Genomic DNA, 18,586 nt, shown 5'->3' on the forward strand with positions numbered 1-18,586 from the left:
CCTGGTGGTAGCACATGTAGTTGAGTGCACACGTTACCACAAATGAGGACCCGGGTTCAAGCCCATGGTCCCCACTTGCAGGTGGGAGGTTTCACAAGCGGTGAAGCAGTGCTATAGATTTCTCCCGCTTCCTTCTCAATTTCTATCATAAATAAATAAAAAATATTAAAAAAAATAAATAAACTTAGCAGCCTGGGAGGTAGTACCCTGGATAAGGCATTGGACATTCAAGTGAGTTCCTGAGTTTGACTAACCAGCGTTATGCCAGAGTGATGCTCTGGTTCACTCCCCTAATTCATAAATAGGCAATCAAAATTTTTTCTTAAGGAACAAGTAATCTTAATATCTGTATTATCCTGTTCTACTTAATTTCCCCTTAACTCTACTAGAGAATAAATAGACTGCAGTACAGTCATTTACATGAGTAACAATTTCTCATCTCCCTGTGATGAGTGTCTCCTTGGTTCTATTTTCTTTTCTTTTCTCTCTTTCATTTCTTTATTGGGGGATTAATGTTTACAGTTGACAGTAAATACCTAGTTCTGTTTTCTAAAGCAAATTACTACTATATAGGAAAAAAAGTTTTATTTCATCTCCCCTTCTGTTTTCTAAGCTACTAAGAGTGATACTGACATAATATCTTAGTGGACTTATTTGAATCTGACTATAAGAGTCGCTATCACAGAAGTAAATTCCTTTTCCTGATTTTCACAAAAATATAGACCCAAACACTAAACTACAATGTACATTCTTTCTCTTCCTAACAACTTACCTAAACATAACAATAATAACCTGTGGGTGACAGTAACAAAAGCTCGGCGAAATCGACACCAGAAAGACATCTGTGGTCTTGTGGATTGTAAAAACTGCACGTGAGTTATATTTGTCAGTTCTTCCTCAGGAACATTACCAACACACCTATTTAAAAGGAATTATATGGCAGGTGAGAATATGAAATTACTTTGTATTCTACAAAGTGATCAAAGTGGAAATTAAATCCTCTACCTGATTCCAACATCCTTTCCATTTTCCAAAATCCACTGCAAAGAAGTGTTAAATACATCTTTATATTCAGGCCCTAGATCCTAATAAAAAAAGAGAATAACCATTCTTAATAATACAGATAGCCTCTACTGTGTGTTTAAGCTGTCTTATAAATAACATTTTTTAATATAACATTTAAATTTTTATTTTATTTATTTTTGCCTCCAGGATTATTGCTGGGGCTCTGTGCCTGCACTATAAATCCTCTGCTCTTGGAAACTATTTTTTCCCTTTTTGTTGCCCTTGTTGTTTATCATTGTTGTTGTTATTATTGTTGTTGGAGAGGACATAGAGAAATTGAGAAAGGAGGGGAAGACAGAGAGGGGGAGAGAAAGACACCTGCAGACCTGCCTCACCAACTGTGAAGCGACCCCCCCCCTGCAGCTGGGGAGCCGGGGGCTCGAACCAAGATCCTTATGCCGGTCCTTGCGCTCTGCACCATGTGCACTTAACCCGCTGCGCTACTGCCTGCCCCCCCCTAACATTTAAACTATATGAAACTGTGCTATTAATTACAGAAAATGTAAGGTTTTAAAAAAGAAAAGGCCACTATTTCTCTACCACTTTTTAAAATCATTTTTAAAGTTTTTAAAATATTTTTTTCAATTTATGGATATGGGGGATCTTTTTGCTATAGTTTCTTTTTATATTCTCAACTATTATTAGAACATATGACAAGCTCTTCATTTTTGGCTACTTTATACACTTTTTTCTAAGTAAATAAATGAAGGTCAACAAGTCAACAAAAGCAACTGACTCGTACTAATGATAAAATTCAAGATCTCAATGAAGATCATAACTTGCATCCAGTACTGGGAGCTTGACAGCTTCACCATATTTGAAGATCTATGCAATGTTACTGGTATGATATTAATGAATGTGACCATTTTACGTGGCATAATAAAATGTCAATACTTGGAAAATCTGCATAGCCATTAAGTAAGTATTTTCAAAAGATCAATGTATGTGCTCTGAACTTGATCGGGTAAGAGATCCATTCATTGTATAATATAGACCCTCGAGTCTATGAAACCAACTATGAAAAATTCACTGACATAGATTCAGATTCTATGTTGCAACTAAGAAACTATGATTTGAACAGTTTCAGTGGGAGCCAGATGGTGGTGCACCAGGTTGAGTACACATATTATAGCGCACATGGACCCAGGTTCAAGCCCAAGCCCCGGTCCCTACCTGGTAGCTTCATGAGTGGTGAAACAGGGCTTCAGGTGTTTCTCTGTCTACCTCCCCATCTCCTCTCAATTTCTCTCTGTCTCTTTCCAATCATAAATAAAATAAAATGCATAAAAAAGTTTTGGTATAACAAAAGGCTATTAATATACTCTCCCTGTTTTGATTTGTATGTGACTGAACATTCTTGATGAATTCTTACCAAACTGATATCAGATGATTAAATTCAAAAGCAGATATGAGAATCAAGTTATCTTTTATAAAGTCAGACATTAAACAGATTTATAAAAATATAAAATAATGCTACTCCTCAATATTTTTATTTTGGACAATATATTTTCATAAAGTATATTACTTATGCTAATATTAGTAGGTTTATTCTCAAAAATGTTTTATTTATCAAATAACTCACTGAGAGAATGAGTTATCTGTATACTCACTATTGGTGAATGTAGAGTCCAGTACCCAACACTACACAGGAGTGATCATTTATGGCTGGTGCTGTGAGATGTCTTTCTTCTCTCTTCCTTTCTGTTTCTCTTGCATTAACGGGGGGGGAAGGGTAGACACACATCTACCAGAAATGGGGTAACTATAACCATAGAGGTGCTAGGAGCAGATCAGTGGTATACCCAGTAGAGTGCACATGTTACAATGTACAAGGACCCAGGTTCAAGTACTCATCTCCATGGGGAAAGCTTCATAAGTGGCAAATCACTGCTATAGGTATCTCTCTCTCTCCCTCACTCTTTGCTCTTCATTTCTCTGTCTCTATCCAATAAATAAATAAAATATTAAAAGAAAAACATGCATCTGCAAAAACACCAGGTCACCAAAGTAAAATAAAACTTCATTAAGGATTTAATTAGATGTATTGCACCAAAGTAAAAGATTCTGGGGTGGGGGAGACGGCTCAGGCCCTGGAACATGATGGCAAAAGAGAACCTAGTGGGGACTGTATTATGGAAATGTTATACATGCACAAACTACTGTATTTTACTGTCAACTATAAACCATTAGTCCCCCAATAAAGAAAAGAAAAAAAGGAAAGCTTCCAATGGAGAGGATGAGATGTGAAACTCTGGTGGTGGGAATTGTACCCCTCTTGTTCCTATGATCTTGTCGATCACTATTAAATCAACAATAGTAAAAAAAAAATAGCACCACATGGGGGGGGAGAAGTACTTTTAATCTGAAATACATACATCCTAGAAACTCCACTGTTTTTGACATCTTGCCATTCTGCGCTCCCACCAGCCGTGTGGGAGGGAACCATACACACACACACACACACACACACACACACACACACACACACACACACACACTAGATTTAATTAGGTGTTGAGGTCTTATCTACATATATATTCTACACTATACATAAGAGTTCTACAGAATTGTAAAGTGGAACTTTTGTGGGGTTAGGAATTAACAGTGATTCATAAAACTGGCTTTCATGCCTGAGGCATCAGGGGTGTGTCTATATATAAACACATGTGTGCATATATGTGTGTAAAATATGTACAAACATTTATCTTAAAAGAGAATATCTAAGATTTAATCTAGGAAGTAAAAGACCTATACACAAATTATAAGACACTGAGGAAATACAAATAAAAAGCAAAGACATTCTATGCTTATGGAAGAAGATTTAAGATTGTTAAATATCTGCATTATCCGAAATCATTTATAGATTTAATGCAAACCCCATCAAATTTCCAATGGCATTTTTCATAGAAACAGAAACAACTGTCATGGATCCAGAAAGATTCCAAATACACACAGTAAACCTATAAAAGAACAAAACTAGAAGTATCATCCTTCCTGATTAGCAATTTAAACAGCATGGTACTGGCATAAAAACAGGCACATAATCAACGGCACAGAATAGACTCCTGTTCAGAAATAAACCCATACAACTTTGGCCAAAAACACAAAGTAAAGACAGTATCACCAATAACTGGTGCTAGGAAAACTGAACAGTCATAAGCAACAGAATGAAACCAGATTACTACCTTACACTATAAACCTAATTAACGTAAGACTCAATTCTAAATGGGTTAAAAGCTTAAATGTAAATTAAAATCACAAAACATCTAGAACACAGATGGTTGAACTTCTTGTCTTCATGACAATTTTTTTGATCTGATACCAAAAACAAAAATAAACAACTGGGGCTAATAAAAGGCTCAGTGCAACAAATAAAACCATCAGTCAAATGAAAAAGCAGCCTGCTGAACGGGAAAATGTATTTCAGATCACATGCTTGTTAAGAATTTAATATCCAAAATATATGAAAAACTCTTCTCTCAATAGCAAAAGCAAAACTAAACTAAGCAAAAAACAATTAAAAATGAGCACAGGATCTAAACAGACATTTTTCTAGATATAGAAATATACAATGTTAATGTGAAAAGACTGTCTACTTCAACAAACATCAGGAGTATGCAAAATCAAAATCACCTTGAGCTTAAGTGATAGAATTAACAAAAAGCTAAAAAAAATTTAACAAGGTTTGGAAAGGATGTAGGGAAAAAGAGGAACCCTTGTGCACTATTGGTAGAAATGTTAAAATTGTTCCAGTCACTATGGAAACCAGTATGGTTGCTCCTCAGAATTAAAAATAGAACTACCATATGATCCAACACTTCCAAGTCTGAGTATCTGAGAAAAGCAAAAACTCTAATTCAAAAGGAAAAATGTACCCTTTATGTTCACTGAGCATTAAATAGAACAGTCAGACATGGAAACAATCTGTTTATGAATGAATGAATGAATGAATGTATGAATGAATGAGTGAAATGGATAAAGGAAAGATAGTATATGTTGATAGCCATACCAGTTCCTGCTTTATAACATGTTGGTCATTAATGCACTGCAGGTATAATGTTGGTCCTAATAGGCTGAACCACATAACCTAACTGTATATCTACCTGGCTGAAGTATATAGGTTTGTATTACTATATTTTGTGATCTTTGCACAAAATCACCTAATGGCATCTTTCTCAAAATGTATCCAGCTTGTTAACTGACTTGACTGTATATAATAGAATTATAATCAACTATTGAAAAAGTTTGAAAAAGAAGTCTTCTTGCATTTTTTTTTTTTTTTTGCCTCCAGGGTCATTGCTGGGGCTCACTGCTTGCACCAGTAATCCACTGCTCCTGGAGGCCTCCCCGCCCCCTTCTGTTGCCCTTGTTGTAGTAGCTTTGTTGTGGCTATTATTGTTGTTGTTGTGGATGTCGTTCATTGCTGGACAGGACAGAGAGAAATTGAGAGAGGAGGGGAAGACAGAGGGGGTAGAGAAAGACAGACACCCGCAGAGCCGCAGAGCCGCCCGTGAAGCGACTCCCCAACCGCGATCCTTATGCTGGTCCTTGCGCTTGGCGCCTCGTGCGCCCAACCCGCTGCGCTACAGCCGGACATTTTTTGACAGCATGGATGGGCATTAAGGATTTTATACAAAGAGAAGTGATATAGAAACAAAGTTAACTTACATGTAGTTAAAAAAATAAAACAAGTAAAGCAAAACTCAGATACAGCAGTCTGGGAGGTGGCATATTATATCACACACCTGGGTGGATAAGAACAATTGGATTGGGGGTTGAGTGGTGGTGCATCTGGTTGAACGCACATGCTGCCACGCACATGGAGCTGTGTTCAAGCCTCCAGTTTCCACCTGCAGCGAGAAGCTTCACTAGCAGGATTGCAGGTGTTTCTCTCTTTCTACTTCTCCCTTCCCCCTCAATTTCTCTTTGTCTCCAATAAACAATTAAAATTTTTAAAAAGAACAATTGGGGGAGTCGGGCGGTAGCACAGTGGGTTAAGCGCACGTGGCGCAAAGCGCAAGGGCCGGTTTAAGGATCCCGGTTCCAGACCCCGGCTCCCCACCTGCAGGGGAGTCGCTTCACAGGTGGTGAAGCAGGTCTGCAGGTGTCTATCTTTCTCTCCCCGTCTTCCCCTCCTCTCTCCATTTCTCTCTGTCCAATCTAACGACGACAACATCAACAACAACAATAATAAACTACAACAACAATAAAAAAACAAGGGCAAAAAAGGGGAAAAAAAAAAAGAGAACAATTGGATCTGAAAGCCTATGCTCAATCCCCAGCATCACATGGGCCAGAGTGATGCTCTGACTCTCACTCTCTCTTATATGGGAGATAGCACAGTGTGTGTCTCTCAAATAGGGAGTTAGCATAATAGTTACGCACATGACTTTCATGCCTGAGGGCCCCCAGTCCCAGGTGCAATCCCCAGCACTTCTTTTTTTTGCTTCCAGGGTTATTGCCCCTCATGAATCCACTGCTCTTAGAGGCCATCCCCCCCTTTTTTTGTAACCCTGGCTGCTTTACCATTGTTGTGGTTATTATTATTGTTGTTATTGACGTCATTGTTGTTGGATACGGCAGAGAGAAATGGAGAAAGACAGAGGGGGAGAGAAAGATAGACACCCACAGACCTGTTTCACCGCCTGTGAAGCAACTCCCCTGCAGGTGGGGAGCCGGGGGCTTGAACAGGGGTCCTTCAGCCAGCCCTTGTGCTTTGCGCCACATGCGCTTAACCCGCTGCACTACCACCAGGGCCCCCCAGCACTTCTATAAGCCTGAGCTGAACAGTGCTCTGGTTTCTCTCTCTCTCACACACAAAAATAAAAATATTTATTTAAAAAGAAAGAAAAAGACAGACAGACAGACAGACAGAAAGCCGTCAGGTACAGAGAGCCAAATAGTGGTTGCCAAAGGAAAGAAGGGCTAATGGGTACATGTATGTATGAGAGAAGTCAAGAGATACAAACTTGGTATTATAAACGAAGTCATGAAGATGCAACATACAGCATGCAGACTGTAGTCTATATTGTAGTGCAAACAAAAGTTGCTATGAGATTAAATCTCATAGTTCTCATAAATTGAGAAAAAATGTTTTTGTACTCTTGTGTGGTTTAAAGATGGCAACTAGACTTAATGTGATTATGTTTCATTGTCAGAAAACATTCAATTATGTCATATACCTAGTACTAATATAATGATCAATTATGTCAATTAAACTATTACAGATAGTTCATGAAATGGATAACTTACATAATAGTGCTAAAAGCTATGTGACTTTCCGGTTAGTAAATATTTTGATCAATGAAGAGATGATACATGGGGTAGTAGCATACTGTTCATACCACAAATTTTCAAGCCTGAAGCACTGAAATGCCAAGTTCAATCCCCCACATTACCCAATAAGCCAGAGGCGAGCCATGCTCTGGTCTGGGGTGAGAGTTGGGGAGAGATGATACATGCAATACATCACGTGGCATTTTTAAAACTAATTGAAATAACTATATCAAATTGTGAATATGATTTAATTTTTTATGATCCAGTGTGAACTTAATCATTCACCTCCAGGAATAATGAAGAGAACACAGTTTTCTTAGGATCATGTAGTCCTAACATGAAGCCATGATACCATTGTTGATGCTGTTGTGATGCTAGGATCTTTCCTTTTCCCTCTGTTTAAAATAATTTTTTCTAAAGTTGGCTCAGGAAGGCCACACAGAAGCCATGCTACATATGCATGAGGTCGAGTTCATTCCTCTGTGCTACAAAAACAAACAAAAATCACCATATAATAAAAATAGAAATCCCCACCAAAAATTTAGCTTTCCCTAAAATTAGCATTATGTAATGTATTTCCTTAATAGTCCACCAGAGGGATCTCTTCATTTTTCACAAATCAAAAATGTCAAAAATGAATGAAAAAGTCAAAAAAAGGTCTTATAAAATATTTAATTATTTAAACTATTGTTTATTTAAGCTTCCATCAAAGAAGAGAAATGGGAGAAGTTAAATAGGAAAGATAGAGTCAAATTAAAGAATATTAAAATATTTTATAGAGATTTACATAATCCTTATTTTACAACACCAGTATTTACGAATCTTATGTTTAAAATGCATTAGATGTTTGGGGAGGATGGGGGAGACAGCATAATGGCTGTGCAAAAGACTTAGGCCTGAAGTTCTGAGGTCCTAGGTTCAATCCCCAGCACCACCACAATCCAATGCTGAATAATGTTCAGGCCTTTCTATATAAACAAAGTAAATAAAATATTATTTTTAAAAAAGCTTGGGGAAATTAGTTTACTTCTGTAATTCTATACATGTTTTGCTCATATATTTCTAAATATAAAATGACTATCATGGTGAAATCATAGTTCAAATATGTAAGTACAATAAGTAAACAGTACAATAAATATCTTTATGTACATAAAGCTTACAATATATGTATTATTTAATGACAACCTTGTATCAAAGTATTTCTAATATTTTTTCTAGATGTTGGGTAAAATACCCAATATTGGCTAGATTACAAAACTGAAAAGTAATTTGACAGCATATATCTAAAGTATTAACAGAAGACCATGTTCTTTGAACAAGTAATTTCCTGTCTAGGGCTCTTTCCCAAGGAAATAATTAGAAAAATAAAATACTATCTGCAATATTACAGTGCTGGTCTAACAACAAAAAAATGATATAAAGAAATATTATCCAGCGACTTTTTTAAAAGAGTTCAAAACATAGCTAAATGTTGGGTTCTTGGAAAAGTCATGAAAAATAAATGACTTTAAGAAAAAAGATACAACATGTATGTAACATGAAATATAATATTCACAGATTAATTTTAAGGAAAAATAAAAAGATGAACTTTAGGTGATAAGTTTGGAATGCTTTTCCCTTTTTATTTCTCATGTGAATTGAATCATGAGCACAAGTCATGGTTATATTAAAAACTCAGTATTATTTTAAAAACCAGTTAAAGGCCAGGAAGTGGCAGAGTGCATTCTTGGCTTGTAGGAGGACCTATTTTCAATCTCTGCTTATCGGGTGACTTTCTGGTCTTGATTCCCCCAACCTCATAGTTTTGTTTAAATCATTTTTTTAAAAAGAGTTCTTAAAAGTCTTTATCTAGACCTTAAAACTTTAATGTTCAGTAAAATTTTTTTCTTCCTTCCTTTACCAGGGGTTCGGTGCCTGCACAATGGCTTTACTATTCCTACAGCCATTTTTTCCTCTTTCCTTTCCTTTTTATTTCCTATCAACAGAGACAGGGAGAAATGGAGGGAAAGAGGGGAGAGAAAGAGACACACTTGTAGCAGTTTCACTGCTACAAGAAGCTTCCATCCTATAGGTGGGGACCAAGGGGCTTGAACCTGGGATCTCACACATGATATTATGCTCATTCTACAAAGCTCCTAGCAAAAATTCCTTTACTATTTTACTTAGTCTCAGACCAAACTATATATATCTAGTGGAAATTTGAATATGGGATTTCAAAAAGGTTACACACATACACACCCACCCACTAAAATAACTTCACTTGATCTATTCAGAAATAAATAATCCAGTGGTTCAGGAGGTGGCGCAGTGGATAAAGCACTGTATTCTCAACCATGAGGTCTCGAGTTTGATCCCTGGCAGCACATGTACCAGAGTGATGTCTGGTTCTTTCTCTCCTCCTATCTCTTTCATGAATAAATAAATAGATAAATTCTTAAAAAAAGAAGATAGAAAGGAAGAAAGTTAAGAAAGAAAGAATTCAGGACAGGGTTGGGGGGTAGTATAATGGAAACGCAAAGTGACTTTTACACCCAAGGCACTGAAGGCCACAGGTTCAATCCACAGCATCAGTCTAAGCCATGCTAAGTAGTGGTCCTGTGGAGGGAAGAGGGGAATAGATGTATATTGATTATTGCATTAATTTTTTTATAATGCACATTAGAAATTCTAAAGCTAAACCAAATCCAAAAGAAATCCTAGGAAAAACTTGAAAATTTTTTAAGACTAGAATTCAGGGGGGCCTGGTGGTGCTGCACCTGGCTGAGTGAATGTGCTATAATGCGCAAGGACCTAGGTTCACCTAGGTGGTCCCCACTTGCAGGGGGTGAGGCTTCATGAGCAGTTTGTCTCTCTTTCTTGCTCCCTTTTCTACCACTCATGTCCCTCTCCATTTCTATCAAATAAATAAATATGGAAAAAAAAAAAACAAAAACTAGGGACTTTTATCTTCATTGCTGCAACCTTAGTTGTCCTACTGCTTGCTGCTGACTCAGACTCAATGAATTTCAATCCTAGTTTAGTGCCTTCTATCTTTTTGCTTTCTGTAGCTCTAATTAAGTAACCAGAGAAAAAACGAATATCCCCATGCCAACCCCTACTCTTTCTCAACTCTAACTTAACTATTAAATTTTAAAATATTTTTAGAGATTTACATACTTATTTCATTAAATATGAGTTTCACATAAAACAGAGAAATAGACAACCCAGAGTGCCACACTTAGAACATGTCACTGGGGACTCAACTGATAACTTCAGGCATCCAAGTGCAAAGTTCAAGCTATTTCAGGGGCCAGGCAGTGGTGTACCCAGTTAAGTGAACATACTACCAACTGAGCTATTTTTCTGACTGCAGCATTCAGAATATTTTTCTCCCTTCCATATTTTTTTTTCCTAGAGCATTTTAAGTCTTGGAATTCTTATGGAGAAAATTAACTTTGTTCCAGGGGCTGACAATCAAGCATAACAAATCTGTGCTATTCCACCTCTAAGATTAAAATAAAAAAGGAGTGGTATGGGGGTGAGGAGGAGAGAGAGAGAATAAGCCGGAAAGAAGCATTGACTGGGATCAGTTTTTCCTACTATTTTAAGTAAAAATAGTTTTTAAATATCTCAGAAGGAAGCACTTGCTTGTTTTGGATTCTCACATGCTCTGCCTTCTTCCTGTACTATTTAATTCTGTTCCCTTTAGTCTACTCATCTTTTTTAGTACTATTTTTTTTATTGGGGGATTAATGTTTTACATTCAACAGTAAGTACAATGGTTTGTACATGCATAACATTCCCCAGATTCCCATATAACAATACAACCCCCACTAGGTCCTCTGAATCCTTCTTGGACCTGTATTCTCCCCACCCACCCACCCCAGAGTCTTTTACTTTGGTGAGATATGCCAATTCCATTTCAGGTTCTACTTCTGTTTTCTTTTCTGATCTTGTTTTTCAACTTCTGCCTGAGAGTGAGATCATCCCATATTCATCCTTCTGTTTCTGACTTATTTCACTCAACATGATTTTTTCAAGGTCTATCCAAGATTGGCTGAAAATGGTGAAGTCACCATTTTTAACAGCTGAGTAGTATTCCATTGTGTATATATACCACAACTTGCTCAGGCACTCATCTGTTGTTGGACACCTGGGTTGCTTCCAGGTTTTGGCTATTACAAATTGTGCTACCAAGAACATATTGGTTTCTTAGTTCCTTAGAAAGGGAATGTGTCTACATATTGCTGAATCTGTTTCTCCATTGGGGAGGGCCTAGGACTTCCCATTCTGTTATTCTTGTTGATATGAACCCTCTCTTTTATTTTTCTTTTAAAATCTAGAATGCAGTATAATTCTAAGACTTTCATTGACAACCCCTTGTGACAGAAATGTGAACTCTGTTTTTAACTTAATTCATGAGTTTTATCTTGATATTCAAAAGATTCTATGACAGTATAAAATCATGGCAGTTAGATATGGATTCAGATTCTAGTACAGCCGCAAGAAAGCTGTGTGTCTTGGTAAGAAAGTTGTTTAATTTTTCTGAACTTGTTTCTTATTGTAAGTAGAAGAGTTGCTAATTCTTGTCAAAGTTGTTTGGAGACTTAAGTGAGTATATGAAGTACCTAGTTTAATGACTGCCAATTTTGGTAGCTCTCTAAAAGCTTCCCCCCCCCCCCTTCTATATTACCTAGTAAAATTGGTGTCACTCAGTGAAGAGTTTCTAATAACATGTACCGGGACTTCTCTTTCAACCTTGTTCTTTTCACTTTCACCTAGATGAGAATATTAATAACAAGCCTGTGACAAGCGTAATAACTAATAGCTTGGCTAAAATATTCACTAAGGAATGGTCATAGTCATGAGGTTTGTTTGGTCTTAAGGGGTAGAAGAATTGCAAGATGGATTACAGAGCTCTGGACAAAGAAGGGATTAAAATGAGTAGACTTGTACCCCAGCAAATGCAAAAGCAGATGAATGAAAGCTGGTCGAAAAATTCCTTGTTCTCCCTGATAGACTGTGGGTGCAACTGGGAAGAAACTCTCAACTTCTGGCTTTTATTCAAGGAGGGCAAGAGGAGGCTGGAATATATGTCTGATGTTGAGACTTCGCAGGGGATACAGGGGGTGAGGGATGAGGGTAAAAAGTCTATATTGTCTTGAGTGAATCTAAGCACTGACAGGAAAAGGACTACCTAACAGAGGAAGTACTGAACTAGCATAACTCATACACTATTGCTATCTCCCCCCTCCCGCACCCCCAGCTCACTGCCGAGTAAAAGGAAAAAAATGCCCAACTTCTGGCTTTTCCCTGGGGAAGGAAAGAATTAGTGTGTGTCCAATGTTCCAGTTTCTCAAGAGGTTCCAAAAGTTATGGGTTCTGTATCTATCATTTATCTCAGGGCACTGGCAAGACTTTCGTGTAAGTCTAGATGTCTAGAGATTGCAGAGAGGAAAGAAAACAGCTGGAAATTGTGGGATTGCTCCAGATGAGTCAATACATCAGAGAAACACCAGGGGGAGCAAGAGATTATTATAGGCGTCTAGTCTATTTTATTCTTTTATTATAGGTTATTAGAGAGAGAGAGTTAAATTCTACTTGAGAATTTACATCCCTCGAGTTCAGAGATGTGTCCACAGAAAAAAGATTTTATTACAACCTTCAAATTCAGAGCAAAGCTTAGTGGTGCAAGTCTTTCCCTAAATGATGTCAACTGTAAAGACTAGGAGATGAGGCTATCAAACTCACTGTTTCCAACACAAAGATAACAAGGTACACAGAGGAATAAAGTAAACATCCAGAAACTGGCATGAGAGAAACTTGAAGTACATTAGTTTTTTGACAATATATTCAAAATAATTATCATAAAGATAATCAGTAAGTTTAATATTTGAATAAAATGAGGCTATCAATAAAAGACAGAAAATATGAAGAACAAAGGGGAGACGGGTGGTAACGCAGCGAGTTAAGCACTGGTGGCGCAAAATCCAAGGACCAGCATAAGGATTCTGGTTCGAGCCCCAATTCCCCACCTGCAGAGGATTCACTTCACAGGTGGTGAAGCAGGTCTGCAGGTGTCTATCTTTCTCTCCCCCTGTCTTCCCCTCCTCTCTCCATTTCTCTCTGTCCTATGCAACAACGATGACAATAATAACTACAACAATAAAACAACAAGGGCAACAAAAGGGAATAAAGAAATATTTTTTAAAAATATGAAGAATAAACAGTCAGAAAATTTGGAGCCTAACTGAACTGAAGTATTCACTAGCTCCATTCAACAAACTTAGTCAAGCAAAAGGAAGAATTAGGAAACTAGAAGACAAGATATTTGAAATTATCCACTCATAGAAACAAAAAATAAAAGAAAAAAGAGTGACCTTCTGAATAAAAGAATAAAGAGGGGCCAGACAGTGGTGCAGTGGGTGAAACATACATACTACCATGTGCAAGGACCTGGGTTCAAACCGCGGCTCCCCAGCTGCAGGTGGGATGCTTCACAAGTGGTGAAGCAGGTCTGCAGGTGTCTAGCTTTCTCTCTACCTCTCTATCTCCCCTTTCCCTCTCAATTTCTCTCTATCCTGTCAAATAAAAATAAGCAACGAAAAAGAGAGAGAAAGAAAGGGAGGAAGAAAGGCAGGCCACTAGAGCAGCACAAAGCACCAGTGATAACCCTAGTAGCATTAAAAACAAAATACACGCACATATGACATCCAGAAAAATGCCCAGTAGATTTTTTAAATCTATTATAAATAAAGTAAATAAAGAGAGAAAGAGAGAAAAGGAAGTTTATAAGGGACTATGGAACACAATCAATAAAACCAAAATATGTATTTAAGTACCAGACAGAGTTAATATCTAAAATAAATAAATCCCAAAGTTCAATAAAAAAAAAAAACTAACAATCAGATTAAAACATGAACAAAGGAACTTAAAAATAAATATTTCTCTAAAGAAGACACAGATGGCCAATGAACACACAAAAGGACATTTATCATCTTAGAAAATGCTAATCATAGAGATCCCAAAAAAATGCAGCAGATTGTTTGGGTTGTCCAAAAAGTCATGAGGTATTTTTTTCTTTTTTTTTGACCAAAGCACTGCTCAGTTCAAGTTTATGGCGGTGTAGGAGATTGAACTTGGGGCTTGAAAGCGTTGGTCATGAAAGTCTCTTTGCATATCCATTATGCTATACCCCCACCCTCGTGACATATTTTTCTATGCAGAAATGCATCATGACTGGGAGTTGGGCGGTAGCGCAGCGGGTTAAACGCACATGGCGTGAAGCGCAAGAACCAGCATAAGGATCCTGGTTCGAGCCCCCAGCTCCCCACCTGCAGGGGATTCGCTTCACAGGTGGTGAAGCAGGTGTCTATCTTTCGCTCCCCCTCTCCATTTCTCTCTGTCCTACCCAACAACAATGACATCAATAACAATAACTACAACAATTAAAACAACAAGAGCTACAAAAGGGAATAATATTAAAAAAAAGTTTTAAAAAATGCATCATGGGAGTCGGGCTGTAGTGCAGCGGGTTAAGTGCAGGTGGCGCAAAGCACAAGGACCGGCATAAGGATCCCGGTTCGAACCCCGGCTCCCCACCTGCAGGGGCGTCGCTTCACAGGCAGTGAAGCAGGTCTGCAGGTGTCTATCTTTCTCTCCTCCTCTCTCCATTTCTCTCTGTCCTATCCAACAACGACAACAACAATAATAACTACAACAATAAAACAACAAGGGCAACAAAAGGGAATAAGTAAAATTAATTAATTAATTAATTTTAAAAAAAGTATGCCAGTCTCTAAAAAAAAAAAAGCATCATGACTTTCTGACAACACAATGCTATCTAGATTTGTGTAACTGTAATATAAGGGGCAGGTGGTGGCACCTAGCCCCGCCTCTCAATTTTTCTGTCCTATTAAATATAAGAAACATTTTTTAATGGAAAAAAATATGCTTGAACAATGATTAAACTGCCTATTGACAGGCTCCTCAGACCACTTCACTATCATTAAAGTTAACAGATGACTGTATATATTTTATTCAGCTTTAAAAAAAAAAAAGAAATTTTGTGTTATGCTACAAAATGGATGAACCTTGGAGACAGTATACTAAATGAATTAGCTAGTTGCAAATGGACAAATTCACCCTAATTCTATTTACATGAGGCATCTACTACAGTCACAGTCAGAGAAGCTGCTGTACTATATGTACTAATATATACACAGCAAGATTTGCTTTCTTAAATACTGCTTACTCATCTCAATTTCTCTCAGCAATGTTGTTTGTAGTCTTTCCAAAGTAATGTGTGTACTCTTAGACTATCCTAAAGCAAAAATTTATCAAGTAATTCAGCTTTCTCTATCAGGCTGCATTAGAGCAAATAGCAGGCCAAGTGTATGACAGTAAATGAAAGTACAAATGCATGGCAATATTTATATAAGCTTTAAGAACACTGCTACTAGGATTCTAATTTCTCTGCTTACTTTTAAATATGCAGCTGCCTCTTGTACAGAAAGAGTCCTCTGACTAGAACTGCCACATTCATGATCTCCTATAAAGATAAGCATATTATTAGTTTTAAATCCATATTATAGAAAAAAACATGATCATCAAAATATTTTACAAATAGCATAATAATAAGTCAACTTATAACCATCAAAGAAGATGAACATTATCTACATTTCCTAGAAAACATTCCAGTAAGTAGTAAGTAATTATTAAACATGAGACAAACATTTAAATGCATTTCAGGACAGAGACATAGTCTCCTCTTAAATTCCCAACTAAATTGTTAGCTAGGATAGAAACCATGTCACACTGATGTTTATCCATAAATCTTGGCACATAGAAGACCTGTCATATACATAACATATGTGTAATATGTGAGACATAATACATATGTTACATATGTATATACATATAATTTCTCAAGAAGAAAAATTAGTATATCTACTACTAAAGCTAATAATTCAAAGTTTTAAGTAAGTTTATCCCTGTCTTCTAATTTGCATTTTCACAGTCTAGTCAAGCCTATCTAACATTTATATTGGTATAACATAGATCACCAGGGAAATTAAGTAGCAGCTTCTAGATATGATCTGGCTTCTATAAAGAGATTGTAAAAACCTTCCATTAATTGTAAAAGGAGAGTATATGCCTTCAAAGTGTTACTGCAGTGGCCAGGGAGATGGTTCAGAGTGCTGTAGGAATAAGGCAAGGCAAACAAAGGAGCAGATCTCTGACCTCCCTCTCTCCTTTACTTTTTTTTCTTGATGAAATAAGTTACTCTTTTAAAAATCATGAATTCCCCTTCACCCCATCCATCTTGGATGGAGCTTGAAGGAATCATGTTAAGCGAGACAAGTAAAAAAAAAAAAAAAAAAGGGGTGAATATGGGATGATCTCACTCACAGACAGAAGTTGAAAAACAAGATCAGAAAAGAAAACACTAAGCAGAACTTGGACTTGAATTGGTGTTCTGCACCAAAGTAAAGGACGCTGGGGTGGAGAGGGGAAGGGTTCAGGTCCTGGAACATGATGCAGAGGAGGACCTAGTGGGAGTTGGATTGTTATGTAAAAAACTGGAAAATGTTACTCATGCACAAACTACTATATTTTACTGTGGACTGTAAATAACTAATCCCCCAATAAAAAATATTTAAAAACATAAACAAGTATAATGGATGATTAACCAAACTTTTCAATTTCATGTATTTCAGAATATCTAGAAATCCAAGACCGTTCCTATTTTTATTTATAACTTTTACTTTTTATTTAATTTGCCTATTTAGAAGATAATTAAAATTTAATTTTTCAAAATGAAGAAAATAAGTAAAAAATCAGTATAACAGATAACCAGGGAAAGTAGCAACTTCTCAATATGATCCGGTTTCTATAAAGAGATATTAAAATGATTTAAAGCTATGCTTTCCTATTTTGTAACTATTGGAAGTAGAATCTAAAAACTTTCCATTAATTATAACTGAACCTCAACTGTAAAGTTTTCCTACACTGTTTCTTCCAAATAGTTCCAAAAACATTTAACAATAAAAAAATAAAAATAATAATAACATGGTAATAAAGTAAAATTATTGGCAACTTTTTTCTATAAATAAAAAACACCACATTCCCATCAATCACTTTTTTCTAAGCCAAATTTTAGTGGTGGCTATTAAATCACCTGTTAGATGAACAAGTAAAGTCATCAAACTTTATCTTTAGAGAGTTCACAGATCTACAGCACATGTTGGCAAACTACAAGTCACAGGTCAAATCTGCCTTACTACTGGGTTATATAAATTAAGTCCTTTTTTTAAAATAAAAAAGATACATCTTATTACCAAGAAAACCAAATCACTCTAACATATGCAGTGCCAGGAACTGATCATGAGATCCTAAGCTTCTAATTCTAGCACTTTACCCACTATGCTATTTCCAACGTTGCTATAAATTAAATTTTATTAGAACTATACTATACTAATTCAGTTACATACTATCCATAGTTGCTTTAAGGGCAGAAATGATTATTTTTCAACAGAGACAGTCCATTCCACAAAGTCTAAAATATTTACTATCTGGCCTCTTCTTAGAAGAAGTCACTTGGGGAGTCGGACAGTAGCACAGCAGGTTAAGCGCACATTGCTTGAAGCGCAAGGACCGGCATAAGGATCCCGGTTCAAGCCCCCGGCTCCCTACCTGCAAGGGAGTTGCTTTATAAGTGGTGAAGAAGTCTGCAGGTGTCTATCTTTTTCTCCCCGTCTTTCCCTCCTCTCTCAATTTCTCTCTGTCCTATCCAACAACGACATCAACAACAATAACTACAACAATAAAAAAACAAGGGCAACAAAAAAGAGAATAAATATTTTAAATAAAAAAAAGAAGTCGTCACTGGACCCTGCTGTAGAAGAAATCTGTATCTTTAAAAGCACCTTAGATAATGCTGTTCTAGCACACTTCATAAAATAACACTATGCAGATTGCCTGAGGTAGCTAAATCAGATATTCTCAGCTATAACATATACCTATCTCTAAGTGCTACAGCACAGAAGATAAATGCTATGATTTTGCAGCATATGAATGTGACTTCTTATCAGTCAGTGCAAAAAAGACTTTTGACGATATACAAATTATTATTATGAACCTAAAAAAAAACACAAAAAATAGGCCAGATCAATGGAAAAATAAAAAGATTAGTGAGAGGATGGAGAAACTGTCAGGATTTTAAATGCCTTCATTCAATCAGAAAGATTCCATATTTACCTACTTA

The 18,586-nt window shown here is 36.7% G+C and overlaps 1 protein-coding gene across 1 annotated transcript in view; it reads right to left on the minus strand.

Annotated features, from left to right (window-relative positions):
• The window catches only part of LEMD3 (LEM domain containing 3), a 69,684-nt gene that overhangs the window by 10,107 nt on the left and 40,991 nt on the right, over positions 1–18,586 (minus strand). The window contains exons 4-6 of the mRNA XM_007516881.3: positions 15,804–15,871; positions 1,006–1,085; positions 773–918 (exon numbers count right to left, since the gene is read on the minus strand). Coding sequence (XP_007516943.1) covers positions 773–918; positions 1,006–1,085; positions 15,804–15,871 — 294 coding nt within the window. The remainder of the gene's footprint in view (positions 1–772; positions 919–1,005; positions 1,086–15,803; positions 15,872–18,586) is intronic.

Source organism: Erinaceus europaeus, chromosome 7 (genome assembly GCF_950295315.1).
Source record: "Erinaceus europaeus chromosome 7, mEriEur2.1, whole genome shotgun sequence".
NCBI lineage: Eukaryota > Metazoa > Chordata > Mammalia > Eulipotyphla > Erinaceidae > Erinaceus > Erinaceus europaeus.